The sequence below is a fragment of the Mesoplodon densirostris genome, chromosome 4 (genome assembly GCF_025265405.1).
Source record: "Mesoplodon densirostris isolate mMesDen1 chromosome 4, mMesDen1 primary haplotype, whole genome shotgun sequence".
Classification (NCBI taxonomy): Eukaryota; Metazoa; Chordata; class Mammalia; order Artiodactyla; family Ziphiidae; genus Mesoplodon; species Mesoplodon densirostris.
Window position 1 is genome coordinate 141,107,804 of NC_082664.1, and position 18,096 is coordinate 141,125,899.

An 18,096-nucleotide genomic window follows, 5' to 3' on the forward strand; every position below is an offset into this window, starting at 1 on the left:
AGGTTTGAGAATCTCTAGCTGGGACGACTGGTGAGATTACTCCCCAGTACAAGCCAGTCTGTAAAGATAGGTAGAAGCACCTGTTTTTTCAGATGCAAAAATCAGAACAAAAAATAACACGACACATGAAGAAACACAGAAACATGGCCCAAAGAAATAAATCTCCATATACTGAAAGGAAATGAAATGGAGGTCTATGAATTACCTGACAAATAGTTCAAAATCATCATCTTAAAGAAGCTCAATGACGGGCTTCCCTGGTGGCGCAGTGGTTGAGAGTCCGCCTGCCAATGCAGGGGACACGGGTTCATGCCCTGGTCTGGGAAGATCCCACATGCCGCAGAGCGGCTGGGCCCATGAGCCATGGCCCCTGAGCCTGCGCGTCCAGAGCCTGTGCTCTGCAATGGGAGAGGCCACAGCAGTGAGAGGCCCGCGTACTGCAAAAAAAAAAAAAAAGCTCAATGTGCTACAAGAGAACATAGATAACAACACACAAAATCAGGAAAACAATGCTAGAACAAAATAAGGATACAACAAAGATTTAGAAACTATAAATTCACAAGAGGGGCTCAACAACAGACTTGATCAAGCAGAAGAATCAGTGAACTCGAAGACAGTTCATTTGACATTATCAAGTCAGAGAAACAAACAAAAAGAACAAAAGAAGCAAGCCTAAAGGACTTATGAGACAAAAATCAAGTGGACAAATGCATATTACTTAGTAAAAGAAGCCAGTCTGAAAAGGCTACATACTATATGATTTTAATATATAACATCCTGGAAAAGGCAAGACTATGTATGGAGAGTAAAAAGATCAGTGGTTGTATTGGTTTTGGGGCAGGGTGGGAGTGGAGGAATGAGTGGGCAAAACACACAGGATTTTTAGGACAGTGAAACTACTCTATATGATACAATGGTGGACACATCATTATACATTTGTCCAAACCTACAGTATGTACAGTATCAAAAGTAAACCCTAATTAATGCAAACTATGGACTTAGGCTGATACTGTTGTGTCAAAGTTATGTTCATCAATTATAACAAATGTACCACTCTGGTGGGGGATATTGAGAATGGGGGCGCTGTGCATGTGTGGGGACAGTAGGTATATCAGAAATCTCTGTACCTTATGCGTAATTTTGCTGTGAACCTAAAACTTCCCCTAAAAAATAAAGTCCATTAAAAACAAACAAAAAAAGGCTTCAAATCAACAATCTAACTTTACACCTCAAGGAGCTACGGAAAAAAAAAAAAACTAAACCCAAAGTTATCAGAAGGAAAATTAGAACAGAAATAAATGAAATAGAGAATAGAAAAGATACACAAATTTAACAAATGCTTAGGTAGAGTAAGAGAAAGAGAGTCAACATAAATCAGAAATGAAAGAGACAGAAATTAAAAAGGGATCATATGAGACTATAATGAACAACTGTATGCCAACAAACTGGATAACCTAGAAGAAATGGATAAATCTCTAGAAACATGCAACCTCTAAGAGTGAACTGTGAAGAAATGGAGATTGAATCAATCATCAAAAACCTCCCAACAAGGGGGAAGGGTAAGCTGTGACAAAGCGAAAGAGAGGCATGGACATATATACACTACCAAACGTAAGGTAGATAGATAGTGGGAAGCAGCCGCAGAGCACAGGGAGATCAGCTCGGTGCTTTGTGACCGCCTGGAGGGGTGGGATGGGGAGGGTGGGCGGGAGGGAGATGCATGAGGGAAGGGATGTGGGAACAGATGTATATGTATGACTGATTCACTTTGTTATAAAGCAGAAAAAAAAAAAAAAAAACCTCCCAACAGGGCTTCCCTGGTGGCACAGTGGTTGAGAGTCCGCCTGCCGATGCAGGGGACACAGGTTTGTGCCCAAGTCCGGGAAGATCCCACATGCCGTGGAGCAGCTAGGCCCATGAGCCATGGCCGCTGAGCCTGTGCATCGAGAGCCTGTGCTCCGCAACGGGAGAGGCCACAACAGTGAGAGGCCCACGTACCGCAAAAAAAAAAAAAAAAAACCTCCCAACAAAGAAAAGCCCAGGACCACATGGCTTCACTAGAGAAGTCTACCTAACATTTAAAGAAGAATTAATATCAATCCTTCTCAAACTCTTCCAAAAAACTGACGAGGGAATACTTCCAAACTCATTCTGAGGCCAGCATTATCCTGATGCCAAAATCAGACAAAGATCTAAGAAAATAAAACTACAGACCAATATACCTGATGAATACTGATATAAAAATACTCAAAAAAAAATACTAGCAAACGGAATTCAACAGAACAAAGAATTAACATTATAAACAGGTGGGATTCCTGGAATATAAGAATCAACCAACATATGAAAATCAATGTAATACAGCACATTTTCAGGATGAATGACAAACCCCACATGACTATCTCAATTAATATGGAAAAAGCATTTGACAAAAATTCAACACCTTTTCATGATTAAAAAACTCAACAAAATAGGAACAGAGGGAAATTACTTCAACATAATAATAAGGCTACATATGAAAATCCACAGCTAACATCATATCCAAGGGTGAAAAACTGAAAGCTTTTCCTCTAAGAGCTTGCCTTTTTAAGGTAACTTGAATATACGTTTAAATTCACAATGATATTCATTGAAATCACTAAATTCATTGAAAATATGTGCATTTTTAAAACCTTTGTGAATCCAGATGAAATTAATAAATAGGTCAGTGGAAAGGTAGAAGTCCAGATATTAAGAGAACTGGCTTTGTACAAAACAGGAATGGAAGACAAAACAGAAAAGTGAGGTTAAAGGAAGAATGGTTATATTTGGATAGGTAAATGGGTAAGTTCTTGAGCAAAGGAAAGATGGTGTATTGTAGAGCAAATACATTTAAAGGAGGTTCCTCCAACTGCATAGCTCAAAGCTTCCACACAGTATCTTACATAATAAGTTTTGAAATCTATGAAGGCCTTATTCCATTTTAATGTGTGAGGTTAAGTCAACAAGAGATTTTTGTGTGGAGACGAAGAATTTTTTTCTTTTAAGTCTTTTAGCCTAACATAGTTTAAACTGTAGCTATGATTCAAAGATGCTGAAAAGTGGAACTAGATAAGATTCTGCTAGTGGTCTTCATTCTAGCAGGTAATTATTTTCATTACCTAAAGAGTTAAACAAGAGCCATATTTGCCGGCCATGATTTATTTGTCCTTTTTCTTCAAACAGGATACCAAAGATACAGACAGTATTCAATAAAATAAAATAGATGAAACAAATTCTAAGAGACTGCGATGCCACATGCTACATTTAACCTAATTTTATTCATGCTTGCCTTGGGATGGGGAATAGATCATTCAGTAAAAACATACAGTAAAAACAAAATATGTCTTACCATGTACAACTTTTAAACTACAATAATGATGTACCTTAATTACTTCCATGCACACAAGTCTAACATTACAGTTCTTTTTCTTAAAATAAACATAATTAAGACTTCTAGGAGCATTTTATAATAAAGTAATTCCTAATTTTTCTTTGTAGATAGATCAAGCACCTCCAAAATACAAATTCCTATACACAGTGAGCGCTTTACTTAAAATGAATACTTAAGTAAATTAAGTACATGGACAGCCTTAGGATAAGCTGACATTATATATTCAGCTAAGTAGGCAACAAACCATAGTGCCAAATGGAAAAAGTGTATTTGCAAATAAATTTCAAAAACTACGTTAACTTTTTATAATTAAATACAGAAAATATACTGATTTGCTAAAATAAATAAGATGTGATGTAGTAACACTTCACTATAAAGAATGCATACCAAAACATTTATAAATGGTGAGTGAATCTTATTAAGAATAGTTTACTACAATAAACGCTGGCTAAATAGAAGTGCACATTGTGAAGCACTATGGGTGGTATATGTTTTGCCACATACTTTGTTACCTTGAGGTAGATAACACATGTGTACCAAATTCGGCATTCATTTTCAGTTGCTGCTGGTATCATGTGTTTTTAAGAAATGTGTACAGTATGAAAAACTTGAAAATACTCATGAATGAAAAATGTTTTAGGAAAAAAATAGATATTTTCATGCAATTATGTACAGTCTCACTGTGTAAATTTCAAGGCAAGATTTTTGTTTCCTGTAAAACAGATCATTGTTCTATGAGAGAATGTTTTTTACTTGTCTTAGTGCATTTCTTTTGTCTCCTCCTGCATTGCATTATTTTGCTCTATTCTTTATTTTTGTGTGCAAACGACATGCCAGTTAAAACGAAAACCATCTCACATGTAGAAAAAAAAGTCTGGATTTTAAAAACCAAGAAAATATCCTTTCTAAATGACACCATCTGATTCAAGTAAAAAAATGACTTAAACACTAGTAATAAAGAAGACAAAACACATTTCATGAAGAATACAAAAAGAAATGTCTGCTGAGTGTTTTAGTTCAGATGTTTCAGAATGCTGCTGTATGTTTTATGAGGAATCTGAGGGGAAGATTTCATAGCAGAAGGTGTTAATGTGGCCTGTATTGACTTAAGTGGTGACCCAACTGGACTGTGAAACTGTGGGATGCCTATGGATTCAAGCTGCTTGTTAAAGAGGAACTCCCCACTGTTGTTGAGAAATCCTTCCTCATTTCCTCTCTCCCCAAGCTTCCCATCCTCTACCGGCTCAGTTTCTAGCATTTCAGTATCCTCTTTCCTGCTAAAGAACTTGTCCAGGTAACTGGTGTAAGTGTTTTCCTTTTCAATTTGCTCATCCTTCCTTACCTCACAACAAAACTGATTTATGAGAAAACAGTCCTCCCCACCTCCCACAAACTGGCTATCCCAAGAAGACTGGTACAAGGCTTCTAATTGAGCCAAATTGGCCATTCCTTTCTCCTGTTTTTCTCGGCTTACTGACTTGGATATCAAACTTTTCAATTCTAGTTGGGACACTGAGCTATTCAAGTCATTTAATTTGTCAACAACATCAGTAGGCTCATGTTGTGAACTAAGCTGAATAGTTCCTGCAATAAAGGAATCAAAGTCAAATCCCTGATTCTTTTCCCTTTCTTTTTCAGCCAGTTGCTGTGACGCTTCCTCTAGAGCTATCTGGGCTTTAACCAATCCATTCCTTTCACACTTTGACTTGCCTTTCTTATCAGATTTTTCTTTGCTTTGTTCTTTCCAATTGGAAAGATCTATAATAAGCTTGGGTTCATAGTAATGATTAACTTCACTCTCTCTCCAAACTAAGTTATCTAAGTATGATGATGACCTCGTTTTATAGTTACAAGTATGACTACACTCCAGATCACAATATTTGTTTTCATGATGATCTGAGTATTGCCAACAAGGCTCAGTAGAGTAACTGGTGTCAAAAGCAGGATCCTCCAAATACTTTTCACGATCTCCATCCAAATATTTTCGAGGATCGACTTGTACTTCTTCTTCATCAGTGACATCGGACAGAGCTCTTGGGTCAAGCTGAACTTCATCAATATCAAAGTTGTTATGTATAGGCCAATCATGCTCTGAAAACTGACAATCGTGGTACCTGAAAAAAATTAATACATTAGTCTTAGTCCAGGTGTATGATTTCATTTTCAAATTCACTGCGTGCCTTTTAGATCAAAACACTGTGTGTGCTAGGTCTATGAGGGGATAATAAGAGTGTTAAGTCACGAGCCTTCCTCCAGGAATTTATTATTTATAATCTTAACGGATAGGTAAGCTCTGTTACTATATAAAGCAATATGAGGCAATATTTGGTAATTACCAATAAAGTATATAATTATATAAAATGCATATAAACATCTGAGTGGCTGATCTACAGTTCAATTCTAACACAGTTTCACACACAGAAAAAAATACTTCATGGCCACAAAATGTAGATCTCTAAACTCAATCAGGTGTCATACAGATTTTCACTCTACTGGTAATAAAGCAGATAAGGACTTGATGGAAATCATCACCATGAACAGAAAAAACAAAAAAACCCAACAAGTATCCATGTATACGTTTTACTGAATGTGGTATCCTCTTACTGACACATTACAGTAAGGTGACCACACCATGCTCAAGTAGAGGCAGACCGAGACACACATGAAAACATGGGGGGTTGAGAAGAAGGGCAATAGAAAAGAGATTAGATAACTAATAAGTATGACAGAAAATGTGGAGACTGGAAAACATCTGGGTATGTGAGGAAAGAACTATACACAGATGGTAGAAATGTTCATGTGGAGAAAGAAAATGGTTAGCAGATGTGTGTAAACATACTCTCAAACACCTCAACATTTTAGGAGTAAAAACAATGCAACAAGTGAACAAACTAATTTCAACATTAACTACTTCTTGTTCCAAAGTAGCATTTAATTTTTCCCATCATGTATATCCTAAGCAGTAATTATTAAATATTTAAATCACATATAGGCTATTCAAAGACAGCAGTAACCAAAGACCATTTCTAAATTTTTAAGACTTTTACATTGTCTTATCACATATAATTTAAAAATAAAACTCACTATATTATGGTTCATTGAAAATAAAATCATTTTCAAAAAAAAATCTTTTTCTAATTTAGAGTCAATTTACCTTTCCCAGTTATAAATGTGACTATGAGTTTCATCCATAAGCAAAATATCATCAACTTCATCTTCAATATGAAAAGGATGACTTGAAATTGGCTCATCCATTGGAAAAGAGTAAATGCTCATGTAAGGATGGGAAAGCGCTTCTTCTGCTGTCAACCGATCCATGGGGCTAAATGTCAAAATTTGTTCCAGGAAATCCAGTGCTGCAAAAGAGAGGAATAAAACACCTTAACTATACTGGAGGTCCACCAACCCATAAAGGACAAAAGGGATTATACAATTAAAAGGTAAGTTAATTTAAGTTTTGTCAGAGAAATAAAACTAACTTTCCTGGTTCACTGACTGAAAAGACACGTGTCCAAGAAACAAAGTAAATATTTGAAATATACCACAATCTCATATTATGGCCAGTCATAAAGAAAAAGGAATATATTAAGTTGAACCATGTGAAACTTTCATTTTTGTCAGTCAAAAACGGTCAAATAACAGCAATTTCATATGGCTCGACCTAATACATAGGTCCTCATTTCAGCTCTGCAACTCACTAGCTTAGCTGAATTACTAGCTATGTGGGACTGGACAGGTTATTTAAACTTGCTGAACTTCAGTTTCTTCATGTGTAGAATGGATATATAGATAGATGTCTTACAAGGTGTAAAAATTAAATGTATAGTGTCTAGTGCTTAATATAAAGCCCTTTCCTCCCCTTATCTCACTGACTAGCTGTTGTACTAATCTGTTGATTTCTGTTTCACATCAATCACACTACAGCATATCACACAATGCACTTGATCATTTTAGGGCTATGGTGGAGCTACCACAAACCCAATTCTTCCCACTCAATCTTTTAGGCCTTCCTAAGCTCCTTACCCAGCCTGAACCACTCTGTCACCAGCCCTCCACCACCACACACTTGTATGCCTTAGGACTGACACCAATCTTCAACTCTGAATCATTCCTACCTTCCACTTTCTCCATTTCCTAGCCACACAGTGCTGATAAAAACTAGATGCAAAATCACACGTATATCTAGCTTTCTACAAATTCATACATACTGTGGAATTTCAATTTGGCCTTTGCTATTGCTTAGCAATGTTTCTCACCATCTCTTTATGTTATCTATCTTCCCATTAGTCTCAACAGATAAACCTACTTCACATTTATCTCAATCCCTACTTCTTCACTATGGTCTATCACACATCTACTTAACCTTACCTTCTGTCTCAAAGGAAAAGCTAGCTAGCCCTTCCCTCTAAAACTAAGCTGCACTCTAGAAAGGATGCTATTCTCAATTCCCAATCTCTCATTAACATGAAAAGTAGCTGACATTTATATAGCCATTTATATTTTCACCTTTTCTCCACTCCTCTCTATTATATTACCCTAATCTAGGAAGTCATTTCATGATATAACAAGCTGTTGTTCTTGGTTCTCCTGCAAGTCAGTCTTAGGCCAGGGCCCATGTGTCTCAAGGCAAGAGACAATCTGAGGCACAGAGTTATGAATGGTTGACTCAGCATAATCACCATCCTCAGAAGAAAATATATCCAGCTACACAAGAGGAATATACTCTAAAATCCCTACCATTTGGGAACAGCAGATAGCAGGTAGAAAGAAGCAGAGGTAACAAAGAAAGTAGTCAGGCTGATGGACTTCCCTGGTGGTGCAGTGGTTAAGAATCCACCTACCAATACAGGGGACGGGTTCGATCCCTGGTTCGGAAAGATCCCACATGCCGCAGAGCAACTAAGCCCGTGCGCCACAACTACTGAGCCCGTGCTCTAGAGCCCACAAGCCACAACTACTGAGCCCGCATGCCACGACTACTGAAGCCCGTGTGCCTAGAGCCCATGCGCAACAAGAGAAACCATCGCAATGATAAGCCCACACACTGCAAGGAAGAGTAGCCCCTGTTCGCTGCAACTAGAGGAAGCCTGTGCGCCGCAACAAAGACTCAACGCAGGAAAAAAAAAAAAAAGAAAGTACTCTGGCTGAGCTGACTACTCAGCTCAGAGGAGAACATAGGAAAAGCACTCTTTGACATAAACCACAGCAAGATCTTTTTAGACCCACCTCCTAGAGTAACGGAAATAAAAACATAAATAAACAAATGGGACTTAATTAAACTTAAATGTTTTTGCACAGCAAAGGAAACCATAAAGAAGACAAAAAGACAACCCTCAGAATGAGAGAAAATATTTGCAAATGAAACAACAAAGGATTAATCTCCAAAATATAAAAATAGCTCATGGAGCTCAATCTCAAAAAAACAAACAATCCAGTTAAAAAATGGGTGGAAGGCCTAAATAGACATTTCACCTAGGAAGACATATAGATGGCCAAGAGACACTTGAAAAGATGCTCAACATCACTAATTATTAGAGAAATGCAAATCAAAACTACAATGAGTTATCACCTCACGCTGGTCAGAATGGCCATTATCAAAAAAGCTAGAAACAATAAATGCTGGAAAGGGTGTGGTGAAAAGGGAACCCTCCTGCACTGTTGGTGGGAATATAAATTGATACAACCACTATGGAAAACAGTATGGAGGTTCCCCAAAAAACTAAAAATAGAACTACCATATGACCCAACAATCCCACTACTGGGCATATACCCTGAGAAAACCATAATTCAAAAAGAGACATGTACCACAATGTTCACTGCAGCACTATTTACAATAGCCAGGACATGGAACCAACCTAAATGTCCATCGAAAGATGAATGGATAAATAAGATATGGCATATATATCCAGTGGAATATTACTCAGCCATCAAAAGAAATGAAATGAGTTATTTGTAGTGAGGTGGATGGACCTAGAGTCTGTCATACAGAGTGAAGTAAGTCAGAAAGAGAAAAACAAGTACCGTGTACTAACGCATATATGTGGAATCTAAGAAAGAAAAAAAATGGTACTGATAAACCTAGTTGCAGGGCAGGAATAAACAGGTAGATATAGAGAATGGACTTGACATGGGGTGGGAGGGCAAAGCTGGGGCAAAGTGAGAGTAGCATTGATATATATACACTACAGAATATAAAATGGTTGGCTGGTGGGAAGCAGCAGCATAGCACAGGGAGATCAGCTCGGTGCTTTGCGATGACCTACAGAATATAAAATGGTTGGCTGGTGGGAAGCAGCAGCATAGCACAGGGAGATCAGCTCGGTGCTTTGTGATGACCTAGAGGGGTGGGATAGGAAGGATGGGAGGGAGCTTCAATAGGGAGGGGATATGGGGACATGTGTTATGCATATGGTTGATTCACTTTGTTGTGCAACAGAAACTAACACAATATTATGAAGCAATTATACTCCAATAAAGATCTATTAAAAAAAAAAGAAAGAAGTGGTAAACTATAGAGAAAGGGAGGATGAAAGGTAAGAATGGAGGGAAATTTAAAAGATTGGGTATTCATCTAACGACACTAATGGGAACAGGGTTCCTAGTAGTCTTAATGGGTTAATTCACATGTACTTAATCTTATTTGCTTTTTCCCTCTGATGATCATGAACAGAACGTGAGAAAAGCTTAGGATGTTTAGGAAACTATATATCCTTATCTTTATGATTCATGAAAGAACTATTACAATCCTGGCATTGATGTAGCTAAATACAGTATGACAATTCTTAAAGATATGAGACACAATCAACTTTTAAGAAAGATGTTTTTCATGTCTAATGCTCTTCTTTTAAAGAATGTTATCTTATTACAGATAACTATTACAGGAGTTAGACTTTTGTATCTTATTTATATCAACAAACCCTAAAGATAGGTCTTATTTTGAGATATGAAATTAATTACTTTAGTGGTCAAATTTTGATTCTCCCCAAGTTCCTACTATTTTCAAGTTTGCACAAACTTTCACATTTAGCACCTAATACTACTAACAGTGACCCATCAACTTTTATGTAGGAAGTTTGCTCATATGGAGTTTTGATCTTTCCTCCTTCTCTTCCTTGTTCTGAAACCTCTGCTTTCCCTGACTCAATTCCCTCTTTCATATCTAAATCACATTTATATTCATACTCACACTTATGTATCATATAACCCTCACAGAACCCCATTCCAGCTTAGTGAGAGTCAGTGATTAATATGTTCACCTAGCGTAGACAATCAGAGGTGTAAGCTGGAAAAGTAGATGGAGTTAGAACCAGGAGAGAGGGGTTACTTTCTGGAATCTAGAAAATTATTCAGAGCAAAGAAACAGATCCCAGCCTAAGTGCCAGGCCAAAAAAGGGAAAGCCAGAGCTGAAGTTTTAGGTATACCTTAAAGTGTCTAAAGATTACTTGAGAGAATGCTACATATCTAAGGATAAAAAGCTAAAGCTTCCCTACACAAATCCTGCTTACACACAAACACACCATTACATGATGCCTACTCTTCAGTCACAATACCTTCTCGACTAATTCCCGGAAGCAGCTGAGTTAAAGGTTTGTGTGGCTCAGTCATGTCATTTCTAATGTAAACTGGAATTACGCTGAGAAGCTCCTGACGATCTTCCTCATGTACGACAGGAATAGATTCTAAAATCAGCTGCATCTGTTCAAGTTCATGTGCACCTGAGATCAAAAAAACACCAAATACAACAGGAATAAACACACTGTTTACTTATTGGCAATAAACATTCTAAAGCTATAGGAAAGTAACTTAAATATTGTAATGAACACTGGGGGGAAAATGGTTTTAACTGAATCATTAATCAGCAGATTTCACTGCATTGAATATCATCATCAACCTGCTCAAAAAGCATATCTATTTCAACTACTGCTCACTGATATGTTTAGTTTTAGCTGCTTTGTTTCCATAAGAAACTGACTTGAAGTGGCCTCATATTAAGGTATCAAAAAGTAGTGAAAAAAGCAATGAATTGCGATTTAAAGACCTAGATTCTAGTCCTAACTGTACCACTAATTAACTCACTGTAACTCTGAGAATACTTAACACGGTGATGACTTAATTTCACTATCAATAAAATAGAGGCCTGGACTAGATTTGGGAAACAAAAAGTTTTGTAGTTATATATTAGGCTCAGTTAACATTTCAGGACCACTATTAAAGAAATAAAAGGGGAAACACTTCAGGCTAAATGGGCAACTAAAATTTAAAAATAACCATTCATTTGCTTTTCCACTTATTTCTAGAAATTCATTCAACATTCAAAATTTTTCTTGAGTGCCTACAATGAGCAAGCCACTTTAGAATACATCTGTGAAACAAAACTGAGCAAGTTCCTGCTTTCATGAAGCTCACAATCTAATGGAGGAAGACAGATAATAACTCTGTAAACATTCACATCAAACGGTGACAAATGCTATGAAGAAAAATAGAGTAAGCTAAGGGGGACAGAAGCACTGTTGGGGGTAGGGTTAATTTATATTAAGAACCAAGGATGACCAAGGAAGGCCTCACTGAGAAGCTGAAAATTAAGGAAGTTAGGGAACACACCATACATTCATATGGAGGAAAGGAGTTCCAGGAAGATGAGAAAAGGCCCAAAGGCCTACAGGAGACAGTGGGCTTGGGATGTCCAAGAAACAACAATTAGGCAAGTGTAGCTGAAGTAGAGTGGCTCGGGGGGAAGTGACAGGAGATGAGGTCAGTGGTACCAGAACACAAAGAGTTTACTTTATCCTGAATTTGGTAAGATGCCATTATAGAGTTTTGAACAGAGAAATGACATGAACTATGTTTTCAGAGAACTACTACACTGCTATATGGTAACTAGACCACAGACAGCAAAGGTTAAAGCAGGAAAGCCAGTCAGGAGGTCATGCATTAGACCAGGAGAGGCATAATGGTTTACTAAACTGGCAGGAGGTGGGTAGTGATAGAGATACTAACAAGCAGTTAGATTCAAGACATATTTTGAAGGAAGAGCCTGCAAGATCTGTGCTGAGAGAAGTGAAGGATGATGCCAAGATTTTGGCCTGAGCAACTAAGAAGTGGGTCTGGTTTACTAAGATGAGGAAGAGAGCAGAAAGACAAAGTATGAGGGAGAAATATCAGGAGGTCAGTTTTGGATAGGTTAAATTTGAGATGCCATTAGACATCCTCCAAGTGGAGATATTGAGTAAGACCGAAAAATAAGGCTAGGACACTTACCATAGGTTAAAAATACACAGATTTCCAATGAATGCTTAGTCCTTGCCTTTATTGCTCTGTTAATATATTGAGGCCTATACTAATCAACACTTTTTCCCTCATGTCGCTTTTACTGGATGGTTCACAAACCTACCGAAGAGGCTTTAGAAGGGAACTATCACTGAATCTTTCAAATCATTTCACTTGTTTGAATTCTTGTTAAAATTCTCTTTAATTAAATGTTTAAAGTTTAAAAGGGTTTAAGATCGAAAATTACGTTATTTAGAGGGTTTTTTTTTTAATCCACCTTAACTAAAAACTCTCACGCACTTTTTTAGACTCCTTCATAGCACCAAACTCTGCAAAAATTGTTTGTTTCTGAAATATCACAGCAGTCAGGCAACAGGATATGGCAAATCAAGCAACAGGGTTGATAGGGGACACAGAAAGAATTACTGAATTTTCAACAACTGCTAAAAAATTTTACCAGGAAGTGACAAACACTGACAGAATCAGGCTACTCAGGTATCATTTAACACAGATAACCAACAAATACTATGGATCTACAAAATATGAAATTATGTTCAAGAAGATATATGCTAAAGAACACTAGAATTCTGACTAAATTTACTGAGTGAACAATTCAGTGAATATGTAAGTTTTCTCAATTTTTTAGATATTAAAACCATTTTATCTTTTCATTTTAATATTCTACACTACAATAAATTGTTTTAAATCTTACATAAATCTTGCTTCATAGATATATGCAAAATTATTTCTCTTTGGGATAATTTTTTCCCCTGTATTTTAAAATTTCTAACCTGCAAAGAGGGTTTTACCAGTCAGCATTTCAGCAAAGATGCAGCCTGCAGCCCACATGTCAATGGCTTTAGTATAATTATTAGGAGAAAGTAAAAGACGTGGAGATCTGTACCATTTAGTAACCAATCCTTCAGAAAGATGACCCTGAAAAAGAAACAAAAATATACTTTTTACTTTAGCTGAATAACAGTACATAAAAAACATGATTCACTAAAGAATCCTTAATCTAAAAACAAACTGTAATTGTAAAATCCTAAAACAATACTGTTGATCTCTATGCCTATTTTCAAGTCTCTTGCACTTGTGAGCCTGAATGGAGGTTAAACTCCCCCTGTAATATACCATCTATAAAATTATGTTCACGTGAAGTCTGCTAACCAAAGTATACTGTAAGAATTTAGTGTTAGGACTTCCCTGGTGGCGCAGTGGTTGAGAGTCCGCCTGCCGATGCAGGGCACGCGGGTTCATGCCCCGGTCCGGGAAGATCCCACATGCCGTGGAGCGGCTGGGCCCGTGAGCCACGGCCGCAGAGCCTGCGCGTCTGGAGCCTGTGCTCCGCAACAGGAGTGGCCACAGCAGTGAGAGGCCCGCGTACCGCAAAAACATAGTGTTAACTCTAGGCCACATATTCAAAACAGGTTTCACAGGAGGAGCTATTTTTCACTTCAAGTCTGAAGTTAATGAAGGAGCAGGTATGCTTTAAATCAATGAGAGAAAGGCAGGAAAGAGCACCAGAGGTGCTATTTAAAAATGCATTGCTGGGGCTTCCCTGGTGGCGCAGTGGTTAAAAATCCTCCTGCCAATGCAGGGGACACAGGTTCGAGCCCTGGTCTGGGAAGATCCCACATGCTGCAGAGCAACTAAAGCCCATGCACCACAACTACTGAGCCCTCGTGCCGCAACTACTGAAGCCTGTGCACCTAGAACCCATGCTCCGCAATAAAAGAAGCCACCACAATGAGAAGCCCACGCACCACAATGAGTAGCTTCCGCTTGTTGCAACTAGAGGAAGCCCGTGCACAGCAATGAAGACCCAATGCAGCCAAAAATAAATAAATTAATTAATTTAAAAAATAAATAAAATAAAAATGCATTGCCAACCTCCTTACTGACAATCCAGCAGGCCTGGCTTTACTGCATACCCCATTCCTAATCAATTTTACTAGTTTACATTTATGAATTGTTTGACAAAAAAAGTTACACATATATTGTCTTATTTCATCTTCAAAACAACCCTGAGAAAATGTGAACGTAAATATTAACACAGATTAAAGAATCTGCTTAAGGTCATATAGCTTAGTTGGATGTAGAAATTAACTCGATTTTAGATAGTGTAACTTCTAGTTGAGTGTTCTATCTACAATACTTCACTGTTATTCATAAAGAGGATGTGGTCATCCATTTCATTTTGGTACTCAATTTCTATGTTAAAGTTTTTTTTTTAATTAAGTTATACTCAGTGTGAGATGATACATGAAAATGAAAAGATTTGTCTTACACATGTGCTATGGGAAACCAAGCAAGCAGGCCTCCCAGGGATGCTTTATAACCAAAGCAGCTCCATTTTTATATTTTGAACATCAGGATCCCACATATGATTTCATTTGAAAACTAAAAGACCAGAGTTCGGCTCAGAAAATTAAAGCAAGATTTTATTTAAGGCAAAGTTACTATGAATCCTTTTGGCTATTCTTATTGTCTACTTTATGCGAATTTAGATTTCAAACTAAACTAAGTTTACTAAACAAGGCAAAACAGAATAGTATACGCGAATGGACCAAAAAAAGGCATAAAAGTTGAAATAGCAACCCCTATTACCTTCAGATAGGACCACCTTCTGCCCTAAACACATAAGGATATATCCTACTTTTAAATAAGGGAGAATTTCAGTTATATAATAAATATAAATATATAAATCAATAGAATAAATAACCATACACTTTTAAGAATTTGTATTTAATCAGGATTTTACTCCTTCATTTCAAACACAGGGAGAGTGTGAATGGAAAAAAGGTACTATGTAAAGTTTAATACAATTAACTAAAAATTCTGCCACAACACACAAAGGAAACATAAGCACTTATATCTGATGATGTGTATCAGTTTAAAGGTCTGTCTCAGCTGACTTTCCACATACCTTATGGGAATAATGAGGATCCATGATCCGTGCAAGACCAAAGTCGCCTATCTTCAGCACCAAGTCTTCAGTATTAATGAAAAGATTAGCTGGTTTGAGATCTCTGTGCAGTACGTTTGCTGAGTGAATATATTTGAGCCCACGTAGCAGCTGATACATGAAAAGCCTGGCATGCTCTTCCAGTAACGGGCCCTGCTCCAGGACATTAGCCAAGTCTGTCTCCATGTACTCCTGAACAATGTAAACACTGTTCAGTTCAGTAAGAGAACCCACATCATCTGTTAACTGGCTTCCACTAGGACCAAGAATTTCAAACACCTTCACAATGTTATCATGGTCAAGTCTTCTAATAATTTTGATTTCACGTAGAGCATGTTTGACACTCTGGGGATCAGTAAGGACAATTTTCTTGATGGCTACTCTTTTGTCACAGTCATTGTCTACAGCAGAAAAAACCAAGCCATTGCCTCCACAACCCAATGGTTTTAAGTCCATATACCTAGAGCCCAGATCAAAACCATGAATGTTCATGAGACTTTCAAATTTCTCTGCCATTCTGAAACCCTCACTATTGCCTTTTCCTTTCGTATTGTTGAACTTGTGTAAATAAGGAAGAAAGCTGGCATCAAAAGGAAAGATCTTTCAAAAAGGTAGAAAAAAAATAATTTTGCTTCCACAGCAAGATGGTTTCATTGCATATGCCAACCAGGCCCGTTGAGTTCCCCTTAGATTTAAAGCTCAAAAAGCTCTACTCATACTGAGAATTAAAAAGATTGCAGTACTCATAGTTCAAGAAAGGGGCAGCAACTCTGCAGACATTTAAAGAAAACACTCAAGAAACTCAAACGGAATGAAATGACATACTATGCACTCAGATTTACTGTGCTGAAGGATTTAACATTTAACAAAAATGTGAATAAATATGCACACAACAGGCTCCTATGAACATTCTCCTCACAGTGCAGATACATTCAGTGTTGGACTGGTCCTGAGCAGCATCATTCTAAGGTGCTGGTAAGCACTATTTCCGTTTTGCTTCTTTTCTTCCTTTGTTGCTGTATATTTCAACAGGAAGCCCTGGTGGCTGTTGGTTAACAGAAGATGTCTTTTGTTAGTGATCAGGTGGCTCCAGCTCACCACAATCACAATCAAAGCTACCGTCCATCTTACTCTGATACAACCTGGAGGATGAGAAAAAAGAAGGAAAAGAGTCACCACTGTAGGAAATGCTTTTTTTTTTTATGGCTGCAGCTTGTGACAGGCGGAACTTCCCAGACCAGGGATCAAACCCATACCCCCTGCAGTGTAAGCGAGGAGTCTTAACCACTGGACCACCACGGAAGCCCAGGAAATGCTCTTTTATTCAACTCTGTAAAATGACACAAATTGGGTATTTAGCTATAGGCTACTACTGGTACATTAAACAAACGTATTTATAGTCACTAAGTGGAAAGATGACCCTCAATCAAAAACAGCTATCTATGTTGTAAGCAATTCACATGTGTTGGCTCAGACTCCAGATCCCACCATACTAGATTCTTTATATTATTTAGGTCATTAGCTTGTATAATTTCTTAAATGTCAATGAGCAAAGGAAGGCTCAGAATATTTTTAAAGAATCCTCTAGAATTTTTGAGGGGTAAAGCATTAGTAACATTTTTCTAAAAATATATATATATATAATAGCCTGCAATGTGTTAGTTCGTTAAAGAACATGTTTACTTATTAACTCTGCCTAACAATATCTAATGAACAAAAGTGTAGCAGTACAAATAAGAAACTTGCCAAGCATGTTCTTAAATTTACATAGGAGTGAACTTAAACAATGAATAAACCTATGAATAAAACCCATGAAATGATGTTTAACTTCACTGGTAATCAGAAAAATCAAATTACTTCATGAAGATAACACTTCAGATTGAAAAACATTTTTAAGAGTCAGCTGTTAATATCAAGTCTGGAGAGCAATGTGGAAAAACAGGAACTTTCATACAATATTGGTGCGAGTTTAAATCAGTAAGAACATCAAAGAGCAATTTGGCATAAGCAAATAAATAAGGATCATACCTATGACTTGGTAATTTTTCTTCACGGACAGGTTCCTAGAGAAATGCTTGCAAATGAACATGCAAATGTTCATTTTCTTTGTAATGGCAAAATATCAAAAAAAAAAGCCTAAACTTTCAGCAATAAGAGAATAAATGAGTTATACTCATATAGTGAACTACTATATAATAGTAAAAAATGAATAGAGATGGTTGAAATCACCAAATATACACTAAATTAAAAAAGCAACTGCAGAGAGAAATGTGCATGCTGAAACCAGTTATATCAAGTGCAAAATGATGCTTTTAGGGTGCATACAGATGTAGCAAAAGTATAAAAAATGTAAGATTGATAAATAACAAATTCATAACAATGATTACCTTGAGGAATGAAGGAAGGGATAAGAATCAGGGTAGGATTACACAGCACTCTTCAACTGTATTT

General features: G+C 37.2%; 1 protein-coding gene across 4 annotated transcripts in view; it reads right to left on the reverse strand.

The window, feature by feature from the left end:
- Positions 1 to 3,161: 3,161 nt before the first annotated feature.
- Positions 3,162 to 18,096, reverse strand: part of MAPK6 (mitogen-activated protein kinase 6) — a 34,279-nt gene continuing 19,344 nt past the window's right edge. For all 4 annotated transcript variants that reach the window (XM_060097332.1, XM_060097335.1, XM_060097334.1 and 1 more), the window contains 5 exons: positions 15,607 to 16,787; positions 13,469 to 13,613; positions 10,961 to 11,125; positions 6,564 to 6,765; positions 3,162 to 5,523 (listed from right to left, as the gene is read on the reverse strand). In XM_060097332.1, the coding sequence (XP_059953315.1) occupies positions 4,422 to 5,523; positions 6,564 to 6,765; positions 10,961 to 11,125; positions 13,469 to 13,613; positions 15,607 to 16,161 (2,169 nt within the window). In that variant the 5' untranslated portion in view covers positions 16,162 to 16,787 and the 3' untranslated portion in view covers positions 3,162 to 4,421. The remainder of the gene's footprint in view (positions 5,524 to 6,563; positions 6,766 to 10,960; positions 11,126 to 13,468; positions 13,614 to 15,606; positions 16,788 to 18,096) is intronic.